This window comes from Vanellus vanellus, assembly GCF_965231255.1.
Source record: "Vanellus vanellus genome assembly, chromosome: 5".
NCBI lineage: Eukaryota > Metazoa > Chordata > Aves > Charadriiformes > Charadriidae > Vanellus > Vanellus vanellus.
The window spans coordinates 6,810,520-6,827,410 of record NC_138910.1 but is presented as its reverse complement, the minus strand read 5'-3'; the positions used below and the strand labels follow the sequence as shown (position 1 = coordinate 6,827,410).

Here is a 16,891-nt window from a genome sequence, read left to right as displayed (position 1 = left end):
CTCTGTTCTGTCAATGTAAAAAACTACAGGACCTGTATGCTCCTGCAGATTGTTTGTTGGAGACTGAGTTGTTATTATCACTTAAAACTCATGATGGCACAGTGATTGCTTAAGCAAAAGATGGCACATTCTTGGTAGGAGAGAAATGTAATCTCTACTTGATGTTCTGATTGAATGTAAATATTATTCATGGCATATAGCTGAGTCCTCTTCCCTAGTGGTTTTATGGCTTGGGCTTCATTGGTCTTCTATTGCTGAGCTACATCATTTCCTAAATATATCATCTGTATTGGAAGCACTTAACAAATTCTGGATTGACAGAGTATATGGATCAGTGAAGCTGGAAACCGTTTATCTTTTAAATTATCTAAACATATTCTTCCCACCGTGCCTACTTTAGTTGTTAAGTTTGGGTCATAGCATATACAGTACAACCCTCTGTTGATATTATTCTGAAAATGCTTAATATTTTATTAGGTATCCCTAAGGAGGAGAAAGCCATCAGAAAGACTCTCAGATTCCCTTTCTACCTTGACAAGTACGGGAGTGGATTTTCAGTGGCAATTACATAGTCAGAGGGCAGGAAAGGGTCTCAGCTTATGTCCAAAGTGCCAGCTTGATCCTGGCCTCGTCTCAAGATTACTGGTACACCATTTGCAAAACTGTGTCTTTCATGAGTCCAAATTTATACGGAATGCCTTTGTATGGCATTTCTAACCCCACTTCAGTTGCCCTTCATCACGTCACCCCTTGAAGGAGACATCATTACATCATAACTGGTCAGTCTGAAAAAATGTTCATTTTTTCCTGAAATATGCAAACTAGAGACACTGAAACATAGTTTACGAAAGGGATCAGCAACTTCCACAATAAATTCCAAAGATGAATTGTGGCCAGAATTTCAATGGCCTGAGTCAGAGCTTGGAGCTGGAAGCCACAGCATTGAGATGCAATGCTTCCCGGTTCTGGAGCCCACAAGAATAGCTGAGGGCTATTACCAGAGAGAGGCAAATCAGAGCAGTATTTGCTGTTTATTCTGTATTTCTTTTATGCTTTCTTTGCGAGGATCTCAGACAACCTCATAGCTAAGGACTGCAGCATCAAAACATTCCTGCCTTGCAGTGAGCCTCGTAACTCATTGCATAAACCAAGTCAAGACTGGTTAATTACTCGTTACAAAGCACCCGCTGAATGCTGAAAAGTATGTGCGTTTTATCTACACCTACTGGTACATAGAGATTTCGTATTTAAAAGTTCTGTGTGTGATGTGCCTACCTTAGGTTTTAAGACGTGTCTTCCAGGAACAGTGCTCAGCTCACTCCATTAGGGTAATGCTGTACATTTAATAGAATCACTTATGATTTGCACTGCTGTAAGAGAGACTGGAATCTGGGCCTTGATCTTTTTAATGCAAATTCATCAATTCTGTTAGATAAGAGATGAAAGGAGTCCATTATGTTCTTCAGCCACCTCTTGAAGCAAAATCATTTGACTTGTTCCAGGCAGGAAGAGGTCCCTACTCCTGCGGTTAGCTCCAGAGGTGAGACCTTGGGTTGGTGACCAAAGCTCTTACTGGAGTTATTTTTTTTTATGGACAGTGATCAATGATGAGTGGTAATAATGACAGCAGTGATTGCAAAGTTAAAAGTTAAGAATGTAAAATTTAAGATTGATATGTTCCTCTGGTGTTAGAATGAGCACTGTGTATTTAAACACACACATTCCTTTCATTCAAAACCTTCTATTCTCCTTTTAAATCCACATCTTGGTGTCGATCTGACAGTGGTGCAAATGAGAGGGTCACAGAGGTCTCTCTGATGTAAAATCAAAGTGAATTCAGAAGCACAGTGCAGATACTGGAATAGTGTAAAGTATAGGGTACATAAACATAACAAATAGCTGGCACATACAAAAGTATATCAAGTGCCAAATGTCCACAATACTGCAAATTAACTGCTGTGGCAGGCGAGCTAGCAGTGGCGTTCAGAACGGGGAAGCAGAACTCGATTACAGAGATCATAAAATAATCCTTTCCCTTGATCTTCGGCTCCCAAAACCAGGAGAGGCAGTAAGCGCTGGCTCTGAACAAACAATCTTTTATCGGTGATGGATGTGGCTCTGCTTTGTCCAGTAAAAATGCTGATTTACTAATAGGAAAAAAATAAAACTTTTGTGATGACACCAACCTCTCTAACCTGCTAAAGGAAGTGCAAACAGATGGGTATCTCTGTGACGGTGAGTGATGAAACCAGTCCAGAGAAATACCAGTAGAGTCAGATGGGAACTAATATTGCAACATGCAGTGACATCACCAGCATCCCCCATCAGGATATATTCATTTTCCTTGTGCCAAGAATGTGACCAACGATTTAAGAGATCTGCCTCCTGTAACAAAAAGGTAGCAGATATTTTATACAAATGGGGAAGGTGCCCAGTGGCAGATTTAAATTCCTTAGGCTTTCCTCTTGTCCTGGTTCCAGCAAGGATGGGGTTAATTTCCCCAAGGAGCCGGCAGGGGAGGCAAGTATTCCATCCCACGTGACCCACACCCGGCTATAAGAGGTGCTAGCCGGGGCGAGGGAGTCAGTTGCCACTCGGAGGTGGGTTGTGGTGGTGTGGGTCTGGTCGGTGCGCTGGTACTGTAATCGCGTTCTTATATTTCTTTACCGGTGTTATTGTTTTTCTTTCTTCTTCCCTTTGTCTGTTTTGTTAACTTACACTATCTCAACCCAGGAGTTTTGCCCTTTTCTGCCGATTTTTCCCACGGCTGTGGGAGTCGAGCGAGCGGCTGCGTGGCTCTTTGTTGCTGGCTGAGGCCACGACACCTCTTTATTCAATGCCAGCAAAATTAAGGGACTTTTGATCCTACTAGTAATTTTTTAAAAAAATGTAGGTTACCTGCTTTATAGACTTTGAAGGGAAAGAAATAAGTTTTTGTTTCTGATGTGAGAATGTATTTTTAAAAATAGTAATTTCCCCTCACGTATATGAAGATCCATACCAACTTTGTTACTGGTGATGTTTTTCCTTCAGACTAATCTGATGTACTTCAAAAACAATTGCAACCAAGTCTGGTTGATTCAAACTGGTACAAACTACTGATATAAACCACGTAAAACACATAAGCGGGAAGGGAATGAGGCCCTGCATTGTTGGCAGAGGAGGTAAATATAGCTCCGAAACTTATTTGTGGAGTTACATAGTTTTCAGTAAGTCAAGTACATAAAAAGATTAATACCTATCACATATCAATGCTGAGGAAATGGTACTTTGTTGATTATAAATCAAAATTGAAGGACTTTTGGGTGCAGCTCATCGAACACTGATTTAGGAAACAATTTTCTTCTGGCATATTTTTTCTCCTCAGTGGTTTACAAAGGCAGTTGGGTAATTTTTGCGGTTTCTATATGAAAAAAATACTTATCCTTTAATCCTTAAATCACAACAATTGGGTATAGCTTCATGTCAAAAGCAGCCAATAAAAGTACAAAATAGGGATTAGCAAAGTATTTTGAGATTAAAATTACTAGAGTTGGAAAGAAGTGGCACATAATCTCAGTACCTTCACAAGCACTGTATTAAGCTGAAGAGGATTTGGTCTGTTTCATTTGAAGACTGATACCATAAGTTACAAGGGAGAGAAGCTATTATTCTAACAGGGAGGATTTCACAATGATGATAATCCACAACTGTACATAAATTTAATTGAAAGTTCAGTCTTTTTTGTCTGGTATCTTTTAATCATCAATGCTATACAATACTTCTGCTTGAACTAGCAAAGCGCACGGGAAAGAAAGTTAAACCCATCATTTTGGTCATAAATTAGAACACTCGTACAGCTGCAGCAACTGCTTTCATTTCTAAATATTAAAACAAATGACTACTCTCGTTTCACCTTGAGGCACAAGATTCTCATCGTTTATATTGTGATATAATTCACATGAGTGAATATAAGGCTCTGAAGGCACAAAAAATAACTCCTCTTCATTCCCTCCCCGAAGTGCTCGAGCTGGTTGCACGGCCACATTTGCAGCACGAGGACCCAGACTCAATTTGTGTATTTGAGAGGAAAAAGATAAACAACCCCCCAGCCTCTGAGGTACAAGTTGCTTTTGAAAGAAGCATGTATTAGTTTCGGATCCTGATACTTGGGATATTTCTTCAGCCTTGCCTGGAGTTGTGTGTGACAGGTATGAATCAAAGTAAATGGCAACTACTGCCTACACTTCCCTTTTTAGAACATACACAAATTTACTGGTTAATATTTATATAAGCACAATGTAAGTGTGGGTGATTTACTGTACCGATATCTACAGCTGTAGACTATACATTCTACTCCAGAGCATTTAAATGACCTTTGGGGTGTACAATGTGTATCCCATTATCCCATTAATGACAAGATGCAGCTTTAGGCAATAACAGAAATGTTAGTTTATTTATATGCACAATGATTATTTTTTTTTTTTTCTCAACTGCTTTTACAGCTTCATGAAGTTATAGAGGAGTCAACAGCGGACTTAGTGACTCTGACAAACTAAGTAATACACTGCATACTCATGGCTGGAAAAAGAAAAAATATTGGGTTTATTTTTATGACCTTTAGATTCAGCGAACGGGCTAAAATCAATTTGTAGTTCAAAGAGATTGGGTGATATCTACACTAAGCAGCAAAATTGCTTGCACTTTGATAGCGTGCGTTAAAGTACAACACTAAGGTAACAGCCATTGATCTGGGTACAGAATGGGGAGTGAAGGTGGGTCTGTCATGTGTAGGAGGTTGGAGAACAATTTGACAGGTTTCAAGCCACTCTGTCTGGAGTACTTAAGAAAAAGATTTATAAGAAAACCAGGGAATCTAGCCTAGTAACTACTGTTATTAAGGAATAAACATGAGTTCTCTTGGCAAATCACTCTGTGCAGTGAAAAGGGGACAACCATCCAGACTGTCCCTAGAGAACCATACATTGAATTATGAGAATTTCATTGAGAAAGCAGGGTCGGATGACTGATGAGTGGTTGCTATGCCATTGCCACTTTCTGCCTGAGGTCAGGACCCAACTTGTCTTTTATCACAGCAGAAGACCCATTCTAATGATCAGTCTTCAGAGATTAATGGGACCAGCTGAGCTTCAGACTTCCCTAAGGTAGACTATTGCTCAGGGCACGAACGATACTACTGAAATGCTTTAATTATCTGTTGCGTTTAGTTGTTGGTATAGTTGTTCTTACATGACACTTTGTCTATTATCATCTTCACAGGTCACCTTGGAGAACAGTTGCCTTGCAGCAAAAGAATTAGGAAAGAAGGAAAGCAGAGTGATACTGGCATGTGTCATATTCGGATCTGACGGAGGAGGAAACACACTCTGAAATCCTATGCCAGTGCAGTGGCAGAAATACAGACGCGGTGATTCATACCACCTAGTAAGTCCTGCTGTGAAGAATTCTCCCTAGTGGCAAACGAGGTGGTTAATCTATTGAATTTCGACTCACAGAGCCAGGTATTATTCCTGAAATGAGCCCTGGTAGCTGCTCATCAGGTAAGAGCGAAAGAAAAAAGCCTTCAGTGTTTGATTATAAACTACATTGTATTGCAATGATGCATTAGTTTGTATTTTCTTACAGCTTCTGTATGCAATACCTTTTTAAAATTCTGAAAATGAGAAAGTACCTGGTCTGGGGACTTTGGTACAGATCCGGCCATTTCCAAAAAACCCTGCTGGACATCGGCCGCAGACGTATCCAATGTAAGGGGGTTTCCGATCAAAACATAACACTCCAGGAAAACACGGCCTGTTTGCACAGGTAGTAATATGTGACGGTGGTGTGGCATGGCCTAAAAAAGAAGGGATTTCTATCATGTTTGTTTATAATTTCTCAAACCAAATGCATATGTAAAATTAAGCAGTGACTGCCTGAGCCCAACTAAAGCTTTAACTGCTTTTATTCCTTTAAAATCTAATTAATGCAGAATGTTCCCAAAGCTTGAGCCAAACATGAGAATGTCCTGTAGGCACAGTGTAACAGAACAGCTGTTTCTCATTAAAGCAAGATTTATTAGTCCTCTAATTACATGTTTTCAAGCTTATTACTCACAGTTGTTTGGCATTTATCATGGATAATATAGAAACTGTAATTTTCAGTGTAAGTGAAAGATTAACTGAGTAAGAAACTGTATTATTTGACATCCTTTTGTCTTTTATAATTGGAAGGTAATCGTCAAACCTTACAGTGCATATACCCTACCTTTAAAAATACACTGTCGAACGTTTCTGATCTAGAAATCATCCTTAATGTGTCAAACCTTGTATGATAGGAGACTACTTTAATTATCTTAGAACTGCGTGCAAAATTTAACACTTCGGTAGTATATAATATTTTATCAATTATGATGTCACTGAATAGTCAGTGTATATGAACCGCCTGTGAAGTATTTAATAGTGTCAAGACAGAGAACAGATGATGAATAAAATCTTAATGATGGTTGTAGATCTTTTTTAACTGCCTCCAGTGAGGTCTCCATCATGATTCTTGAGTATTTTCAGCGTTATTCTTGCACCTTGCCTACAGCATTATGGTGGTCACCTGTAAGAGGCGCGTTCTGGTTAGCTGTTGGCTCTCCCGGTACAGATATAGAAAAGAAGGCGAGAAAAAAAATATCTTTTCTTTTATATATGCCCCTCCACAACAGACATGTCCAGTCTCAATTCTTCTGCTCCCTGCTTTCACTAGAAAATCAACTAAAACCGCAATACCCTTTAGAACTGGGCCAAGTGAAGCAGCACGCCAGTGTGCAGCCCTGTTAGAGAGTGCCGTAGTGTTCCGCGCCGGGGGAAAGCAGCTGTTCATGCTTCAAGAGGCGATCTTTGCTTACGCTCAAAACTCAGTCTGAATTCAGTGACTGCCTGTCAAGCGCTGAAACAAAACGTCAGCGTCACTTGGCGATGGCACGTTGGCATAAGCCGTCATTCTTATCATCTCGCTTTCCATTGATCACTGAGATTCGGAGTGATTTTGTTCTAGCTCAGAAGAGATGTGATTTCTGGTTAAGCCTGACCACTCTGATTGCTGTTGCTGCAATGGCTCTCTTCCCATGCGAAATTATTTAGCAGCAATCCAGGCTGATGTACTGAGGGGGGGTGGTTGATTGTTAACTTTTTATGGTGCATTACAAACAGCTAGTTTGTGTTTACTGTTAGGATTTCTGAATGTGTAAACTGCAGCAACTGAAAAAGGTTTCACATCCTTGTATACCTACCGTGTCTGTCACTTAGGCTAAAATTCTTAATTACAGGAGAATCCTTTGCCTCTAAGGCTTGAAGTTGCTGCTTAACCTCGGTCGTGTTCAAATCGCCTTTGCCGTTGCCTTTTTCAACGCTTAGAGCTTTTGTAATGTCAGCAGCAAACACGGCCGTGAAAAGAAAGCAGGGAGACAAGGAAACAAGGTGTTAGAGCTTAGCTGTGATTGATGATAAAAAGCAACAGTAACAGCAAATCAGATAACCTGACATAAGTTTATTCTGGAAGCCAACCATCAAGCAAATAAAGGCAAAGCAGGTGAGTCGGCTGCTGACACGCAGCAAAGCTTCAACACAAACATAGGAGAAATTACTGTGCCCCAAATCACTGAACTTTGCTTATCTGAGAGCCATACTTAATATGCACAGTGATCTTTTATTGAGCTAGGGGCAGCGAGAAGGCCACAGGTCCCAGTGTATCAGACAGCATCGCTGCTTGGATGAAGATGCTACGCTACACTGGGGACCTGTGCTCTGCCCGATTCCTGCCTCTCCTTGGAAGCTTCTTTCTGAAACTATGTTATGTGTGTTTGTTGGCTTTGGCTAGTTGAGCTGTGAAATTCGGACGCGTCAAAATACCTGTACAGAGTATACGTGGATGGAAAGAGGAAAATTGTTTAGTGGAGACTTGAAAAAATATTGATTTCTGCATAATTTTTCAGATAATTTCTTGAATGAATTAGGGATTGTGAAGTCTATGTGGATATATGCTGTGAGCTAAACAACCCTGCCCTGGGTCTCAGATATTCTCTACTCCTAATACAGCCTAAGACTATGACTTTTTATATGTATTAAGTAATGCCATGAGCTATAGCCCAGTCAAACAGCTATAAAGTTACTTCAGTTTTCTCCTTCCTCCCAGAAGCCTTTATATTTGCTTCAGCAAGGGAAGTATGAGTGGGTATGTTAAGTCTGTATATCAGAATCACACAGAATGATTTCTATCCTGTTTTGGGCGGACAAAGAAGCCCTCAGGTTTATTCCTTCTAATAAATGTGCATTTCAGAAATAGACAGAAATTTCTGTCATTAAAAAAATGCAAAGGAAAAAATACTTTTCTGATCTATTTAAAAAAAAAGGGAATTATTTTGTTTATCCTTCCTTCATTGTCCAATTAGCTACGAAAAATAGGCATTAGTAAAACAGATGCAAAATCACTTTGAAATAACCAATGTGACCAAATAATACAGCAAAAAAACACCCATCCTGTACAGATATTTGGCAATATGACTGAAGTGGTATTTGGTAAACCTGGCAAAGACGGTCCTACTGGTGCCAGGGTGTTGCAGTTACAACTGAGTCTTTCTACATGAGATTTTTTTTTTCTTTTTGGTAGTCAATACGAGGAAAAGTTAATATCTGCACAGCTAATATCTGTATCTTTTCCTTCTCGGATTTCTTTGGAAACACCAACAAACAAACGTGAAGCACTTCAAGTGTTGATTTCTCTCCTTCTGGCCAACCTAATGTTATTTTTAGAGAAGATTTGTGTGTATATGACTGATGCAAGCAGCGTGTGAGTTGGTCGCATGCCGTGCACTGGGAAGGTCTCAGCAGAGTACAAAGTCAGTGTCGTCTCCCTACTAAAGAATCTCTTGCCCCAAGAAGCAAATACCCAGCAGGTGTAAAATTGTTCCTAGCCATTTCCTTCACTAGTTGGGACCTCTGGCATGACTTTACACCAAGCATTAGCTCAGCAGCTGTGGACTGCATCCTCTGATGAAAGCCCACTTTGCAAACAGAGGTGAAAGGATGTGAAGGATTTGCACGTGGACCTTCTTCCTCTTACCCTATATCCTGCTTACACAGCGCTCGCCCAAAACAAAAGTAATCCCGTGGGTGCTCCCCAGGTACTTGTTAGTGGATGGCATATTTAGGAATGAAACCATGGAGAACCTGGGGAACGTCCTTGGCAAATTTCCTAGCTGGCACCTGGAAAGTACTTTTTCGTATGCTACGGTGTTCGCTCTAATCAAAATGAAAATAAACTGCAGTGAAAAACAGCAAACAGACCAATTTGCAATTATCCATATTAATATAACATGACAATAGTCTGCTTTGTATATTTAAAGGTCCGTACTTGAAGCAAGTGGCAAAGTACTCAATTAAGGATAATAGTAGTAGAATTGAACCCATTTTTCCCCCCATCTATTAAAATTAATCATGCAAAACACTTACATTTGCAAGTTTTACCATTTCCCTCCATCCCACTGGGGCAAATTCCGCATGCATATGATCCAAAGGTATTCACACAAGACACTCCAGGAAAACAAAGACCCTCTTCACATTCATTCCTGTCTTCCTGACAAGTAAGCCCTGTGGCAAAACAAAGGGGAGGTTAATAATCAGAAAAGATTCCCTGTTTATTCCTCAGCTCAAACGTTGCAGCAGACTAAGGCTTACTTCTCAGCTGTAAACTCATTACAGGGTATGTCACTCACGTTGGAGCCAAATTCCCCACTGTCTCACTTAAACTTGCTTTTATCACACTGTTTATTACTGTCGTTACTGGCACCAGAAGTGCTGAACTTGAGACTACTGCTCGTAGAAAACCGTGCACGTTAAATAAATGATTTCCCCTGCATTTCACATCTTTGTTGGTGCTTTTGGTGTCTTGTTTATGCGAGATCTTTGTCATAATACGAAGAAGCCAATGAATGTCACCATTTTGGCTTCTGGATACGAAGAGCCGTGTGCTGACCTATTGTGTTTTTCATTTCTATGTGAACTTCACATAACTAATAGCTTAGTGTGAACCAGCCTGATAGACTCTGGATGAACGTTACAAAATGATCAGACTTTTTTTTTTTTTAAAACATTTTTTTTCTCTTTAAAATTAAAATTTGAAGAAACCTTCTGAAAATGTCTCTGAGCCACAGCGTTGGTGTACAGAAGGTAAGCTACTATAGGATCTGAACCCAAAACAATGTGTCTTGACAATTGCTGATTTGGGAAACAGGGTTTGAAAAATCCCTTGAAGTAATTGGTATTCAAATTCACAACTCTGGATGATTTACTGGATACCTATAGGGGAAGGTGACCCAAAAGTTAAAATTACTATCTGAACAGCAAATGATGCAGAGTAATCACGTATAATGTTGTTAAAAACTCCCTCAGGCTTTGGGTGTGCCTGCTGCTGTCTCTGTGCACGTGAGAAAACTCGCTTGGCTACTGCTGGTTACCAGAATATGCAGTCCTGATAGCAGGTCATAAACTAGCCCGTATCACTTCTATTAAGGCATGCCCTTTGTCCCTTGTAGGAATACCCAAGGAGATCGGGACACCTTCTGGAGGGTCCAGGTACCTGCTTCAAGACATACCACAAGGTACAGAAAGGCTTGTTCCATATCAGATATTCAGCTTTAATATGAAAGAAGCTCTAAGGATAAAAGAATATTTTTTTTTCTTCAAAAAAGAAATTCGTCACAGTGGAATGATACAGGGACATGGTTGAGTGGTGGACTTGGCAGTGCTAGGTTAATATTGGACCCAGTGATCTTAAAGGTCTTTTCCAACTTAAATGATTCTATGATTCTGTGATTTCATGAATTACGGGATGATAAAAACAGAACATTGTTATTCATCTTCTACAACACAATCTCTCATTGCGTCAGCATTTCAGATAGCTTCCACTACTCCTTTCAAGTTAAAATAGCATCTCCATGTAAAAGTCTCAGATTGAAGCCTCTGTTGATTGAGCTGCCTAAAAAAGCTAGTGACATCACCTTCCGTGCCTGCTTTGTCTTGTGGGAAGAAAAGAACATCACTGCAAAAGCAGTCCCTTTTCTGGTGCCATCTCAAGCTAAGTTGTCCTGGTTTGGCATGCTTCTTGATTCTTTAAGTTGGACATGACATAGTATCTCAGGGCTTATCTTGCATTTTTTTCTCCCTTGTTACATTTTGAATTACTATTTCTATTGTATAATTTAATTAGCACGTTCGTAGCATCAGGCTGCTTTTCTCTATATTGCTTTCTGATGATGCGTTGGGAAATTATTAGACATCATATTTTGGAAAGTATTGAATGAGTTACCCTCTGATTAGATTCGTAATTATTTTGTTTCTCTGAGTATCATGTAAAGACTAAACATGATACCATAGACAATGAAAGTAGGAATGAAGTCCCCAGTTTCAGTAACAACAGCACTTCTCCCTCTCTTCCCTCTCCTCCCTCCTACATACTCTATTTTTACTGCAAAGGGCTGGCTTTAAAATCTCAAAGATGAGAGAATTACAAAAAGCAAAGGAACACTGTAAGTAATAAGCTAAATTTTAAAATTCAGTCGTTTGACTTATTTCTGTAACATAAAGGTAGAACTATGCAAGCACTGCATGTCACTCAGAGAAATTTGATTTTAAACAGTATTTGATCAATTTGGGCATGATGATAACGCAGCTGAGTCTGAGGACAAATGTTTGCAAAGTGTAAAACTTGGGTGAAGGTTGCTAAAGAAGCAGCAGAAATGGACAGAAAACTATCTGCAAGAAGAAGTGTCAATTATTCTGTTTGCACGACCTCCAGTGCACTGCAACACGAGGGAGTCTCAATTCTGTTGGCACTGCTACAGTACAAATAAAAATAATAGGAATAAAAGATCTTCAGGTTGCAAGGTTGAAATATCTGTTTCGCCATCCCTGCATGGGAAATTGGCTGAGAAGATAAAGTCTTTTTATGCTTCAAGAGTAGCTGACCACCTACAGATGCAGAGAACTTTTTGACTGTGTTCACATTAAGTTGCCTCTACAGGAACAGGCAATTTCATTTAGGGACTCTATGGTTATAATACACCATGAACAAATCTTGGGTTCTTCCAGTTTCCTGAATAGCGAAATCAAATTATAATTCTGTCTTCGCCCCTGATAATATTATACTAATCAATGGTACATAAACCCATAGAATGATTTGGGTTGGATGGGACCTTAAAGATCTTCTAGTTCCAACCCCTCTGCCATAGGCAGGGACACTTCCCACTAGATCAGGTTGCTCAAAGCCCCACCTGGCCTCAAACGCTTCCAGGGATGGGGAATCCATAACTTTTCTGGGCAGCCTGTTCCAGTGCCTCACCACCCTCAGTGTAATAATTTCTTCCTAATATTTAATATATATCTACCTAATCTATCCTAATATCTACCCTCTTTGAGTTTAAAACCATTGCCCCTTGTCCTATCACTACCCTCCACAATAAAGAGCCTGTCCCCATCTTTCCTGTAGGCCCCCTTTAATTACTGGAAACCTGCTATAAGGTCTCCCCGGAGCCTTCTCTTCTCCAGGCTGAACAACCTCAACTCTCTCAGCCTGTCTTCATATGAGAGGTGCTCCACCCCTCTGATCATCTTCGTGGCCCTCCTCTGGACCCACTCCAACAGCTCCATGTCCTTCTTGTGTTGGGGGCTCCAGAGCTGGATGCAGTAGTCCAGGTAGGGTCTCACGAGAATGGAGTAGAGGGGCAGAATCACCTCCCTTGACCTGCTGGCCACGCTTCTTTTGATGCAGCCCAGGATGCAGTTGGCTTTCTGGGCTGTGAGCACACATTGGTGGCTCACGTTGAGCTTCTCATCAACCAACGCCCCCAAGTCCCTCTCCTCAAGGCTGCTCTCAATCCATCCTCTGCCCAGCCTGTATTTGTGCTTAGAATTGTCCCAGTCTGTGTGCAGGACCTTGCACTTGGCCTTGTTGAACTTCACAAGGTTTGCACCTCAAGCTTGTCAAGGTCTCTCTGGATGGCATCCATTCCCTCCAGCGTGTCAGCTGCTCCACACAGCTTGGTGTCGTCGGCAAACTTGCCGAGTGTGCACTCAATCCCGCTGTCAATGTCACTGACCAAGATATTAAACAGCACTGGTCCCAATACTGACCCCTGAGGAATGCCACTTGTCACTGCTTTCTACTTGGGCATCAAGCTATTGACTGCAACTCTTTCAGTGTGGTCATCCAGCCAGTTTCTTATCCGCTGAGTGGCCCATCCATCAAATCCATGTCTCTCCAACTTAGAGACCAGGATATCGTGTGGGGCAGTGTCAAATGCTTTACACAAGTCCAGGTAGATGATGTCAGTTGCTTTTCCCTTATCCACCTAACCCTGTCATAGAAGGCCAACACATTTGTCAGGCATGGTTTGCCCTAAGTGAAGCCATGTTGGCTGGCACCAAGCATCTCTTTATTTTCCACCTGCCTTAGCACAGTTTCCAGGAGGACCTGCTCCATGATCTTGATGGGCACAGAGGTGAGACTGACTGGCCTGTAGTTCCTTGGGTCTTCCTTTTTTCATTTTAACAATGACGGTTATATTTCCCCTTTTCCAGTCAGGGAGAACTTCACTGGACTGCCACGACTTCTTAAATATGATGGATAGTGGACTCGCAACTTCATCTGCCTGTTCCCTCAGGACCCGTGGATGAAGCTCATCAGGTCCCATGGACCTGTGCACCTTCAGTTTCCTCAGATGGCCTTTAACCTGATATTCTCCTACAGTAGGTGGTTCCTCATTCTCCCAGTCCCAGTCTCCTTCTGTGACTTGGGCAGTGTGGGTAGAGCACTTGCCAGTGAAGACTGGGGCAAAAAAGTTGTTGTGTACCTCAGCCTTGTCCATGTCCCAGGTGACCAGGTCTCCCGTTTCCCATGGGGAAAGAAAGATTGGTTTTGTGTTTCAGACACAGTTATCAAGGCGGAGTTCTGTTCTCAGGCGGGTGATGTTCTTGCTTTCAGTGCCCAAAAGAAAAAAACAACAGGATTCCTTGTTATCTTGTTAACAGTGTCGAAGAAAAATGAATGAGCTTTGAACACTTGATGAGATAAATGTGTATAGCCTCTGCAGAAATTTAAAGCAGCAAGAATTCTGGAGTCATCCTTCTCTCAGATTCTCCAGCGGCTTCTCTCCCTGCTTGTTCCCATTCCTACACTATGCCCTTGCATTGCCTGAGATACACGGATGCACTCGAATTGCTTGAGATAGCAACACGCTGTGTTCCCTCTGCGGCTGCTGCTTCTCTTGCCACGGTGTTTGGGAAGCTCTCAAAAGAGTTAACTTTTTGTTTCTACTACCTGTTCACTATCATTTGTAAAGATTTGACGGTGAAGTGGTGCTGTCACTTGAGCAGCATAGCTTTGCTTTCTCATTAGATTATTGATGGTTTTCTGGGGAATTGAGACATAAACACAGCATCATGGATGAGCTTTTATTGTTGTCACAGAACCTGCCCTGAAGTAAAATCATCTACTTCCCAGCTGGCTTTCAGCTCCACTTGCTTATAATTTTTCACCTGCTATTAAAACTTTGAGATATATTCCTGTTTCACTTATTCATATCTTCTTTTTTTGTTTTTTTTTCTGTTGTGGCTTGTGGTTTAGGATTTTTGGTGATGGAAGAACAGCAAAAACAATGGGCGTTTATTTAACTTGGCAAGAATTAAGGGTGCAGGAAAACTGTGTTTCTCTGGCCACCAAGGTGTCCTGTGCCCTTGTCTCTAGAGTCAGCTGTGTGTTGCTTTCAAGCGTGTTATTTCGAAGTGCTGGATACTTAATTCTCTACTGTTTGTGTAAGAATGAGAACAACATTTCAGAATAAGCTCCATGTGAAATTGAAAACAATGCATTGTAATTATGGCAAACTGTTTTATGGGGAATAATAGAGCTTGATTTCACCCCATCTATGTGCAACACTGCATAAAGCGAAAAAGGCAGTAGCGTGAAATGATCAAACAACAGGAGCAGATCCACTGAAGGTATTAACTCATGGAATTATATTGCTTTTTATCCATTTAATCCACCTCCTTACAGGAAATTAAGAATTATTCTCATTGTGTATTTCCAAGTATTTAACTGAATGCAACCAAAAAGGATCCCAAATTTCCCTGTGCTCATAGGAATGTTATTTCCAGGGGGATTCAAGACATTCTACCTATGTTTGTTTGATTGGGGGATTTTTATGTGTTGATCAAACTTTCATTTTCTAACTTTAGTCTCCATTCTTAGGCTTGTGTCTTCTTGCATCTGTAGAGTCTTTGGTGGCACAAAGACTTTGGAAAGCAGCAGGCTTTGGCTATTGGATAGCATTATCTGGAGTCAATAGTGTCTAGGTGTCGTACATCTATTAGGCCATTTTTCTGACCTTCCACTTCTGACTGTTTTTTTTTTTTATTTTTCACTTCTGCCTGGAATTTCATAGTTAATGAAATCTGAACTTGCAATCCCACATGACCAAAACAAAGAAAGTTTCATGAACTGCTGAAAGGCAGAAGTGGTACCTTGTTGCCTGTATGCACCCATTGACTAAAATCTCTTCATTGCTTTTGTTCATAATTAAGTTTCTTCCATATATACACACACTATAAGCAGTAATAATTATGTGCATTTGACATTACTTCTACTGGATTTTTCAAACCTATAACACTGCACAGCAGCCAATATTATGATTGACTCGTGAATTCATTTATGCTTTCAAATGTGAACAGAGTAGGGGTTTTGACAGGTTCAAGGACTGAAATCTGGGCTCAGATTAAGGTGGTTTTTTTTCTTACTCTGCTTTTGAAACAGTTCTGATACAAGAGATGTTCTAACACAGTTTCGGTTAGCACCTTTCATTTGCAGGAGACTAGTTTGACAATATGGGTAGCAACACAACGTCTTTAGTTTCCCATGACTCTTTTTTTCCCTGGCCCTTTGTCTGCAGAGCTAAGCAAGAGCCCGGCTCAGAAACCCTGTTCAAGTCCTGTATGTTCAGATTTGCCTTGTGCTTCCTGAAGACCTGAACTGCAAATGGAAAGACCCCAACTTCCGTGAAGCTCTGGGAGAAGGCGTGTTTAGGCCAGTGTGAAACTCCGTTGTGTTGGAAGCGAGCGGTGTTACACACAGCTGGAGCGTGGGTCCCAGCTTGGAGGAGGCAGTAGGCACTCTGAGAGACCCAACAGTGACTCAGCTCAGCCAAACTCCAGAAGCTTAAGGCAGCAGAGAGGCTGGCTCTGCCCGTTCCAGTGTGCAGAGCACGGGGCAGTTGTTGTCCACATGCGGTCACAAGTGCTTTTTCCCCGTGCGTGGATCATTCACAGACGTTCTGAATGCAGTGAAGCTGACTGTAACTTGCATGATCGGTACCAACATGTTCTATCCTCATTTGCGTTATCTATTAGGTGCTTCTCTTTCTCCTCACATTTCAGGTTTTCCTCTTTGCGCTGTATGTCTTGCATCTACCTCTTTGGCCGCACTGCATTTCATTCTCCAGCTCCTCCTCTTCATGCTTTTCATTCTGCCTTTCTAAAAGAACCTTTTTTGGTGCAGCCATCATCCCTTTTCCCTGCATCTCTTAAAATCATATTGTGGCCTGCCCTGAACTGTTTAAAAGGTTAGATTTGTTCCATCAGCACGTCTGACAACCTAATGGGTTTGTGGTTTTCTAATGCTTAAATTTAATGAAGCTTCAAGTGGGACTAAAGGACAATTTATTTTTGCATGTTTTCCATATCCATTTCTCCTTCCTAGACCTAGAAAAATCATCCCTTCTCACTTCTTTCATTGCCTTAATTTAGTAAAATCCTGTGGAGTGCAAAAGGGTCCTGGATCTTTGCCTTTTCTCTCTTCCACTAAGTCTTCTTCTAGC

At 41.1% G+C, this 16,891-nt stretch overlaps 1 protein-coding gene across 1 annotated transcript in view; it reads right to left on the bottom strand.

Moving 5' to 3' along the window:
• The window catches only part of LOC309672680 (von Willebrand factor D and EGF domain-containing protein-like), a 191,516-nt gene that overhangs the window by 57,838 nt on the left and 116,787 nt on the right, over nt 1-16,891 (bottom strand). Inside the window, exons 18-20 of the mRNA XM_082484244.1 lie at nt 9,477-9,614; nt 7,259-7,411; nt 5,672-5,836 (exon numbers count right to left, since the gene is read on the bottom strand). Coding sequence (XP_082340370.1) covers nt 5,672-5,836; nt 7,259-7,411; nt 9,477-9,614 — 456 coding nt within the window. The remainder of the gene's footprint in view (nt 1-5,671; nt 5,837-7,258; nt 7,412-9,476; nt 9,615-16,891) is intronic.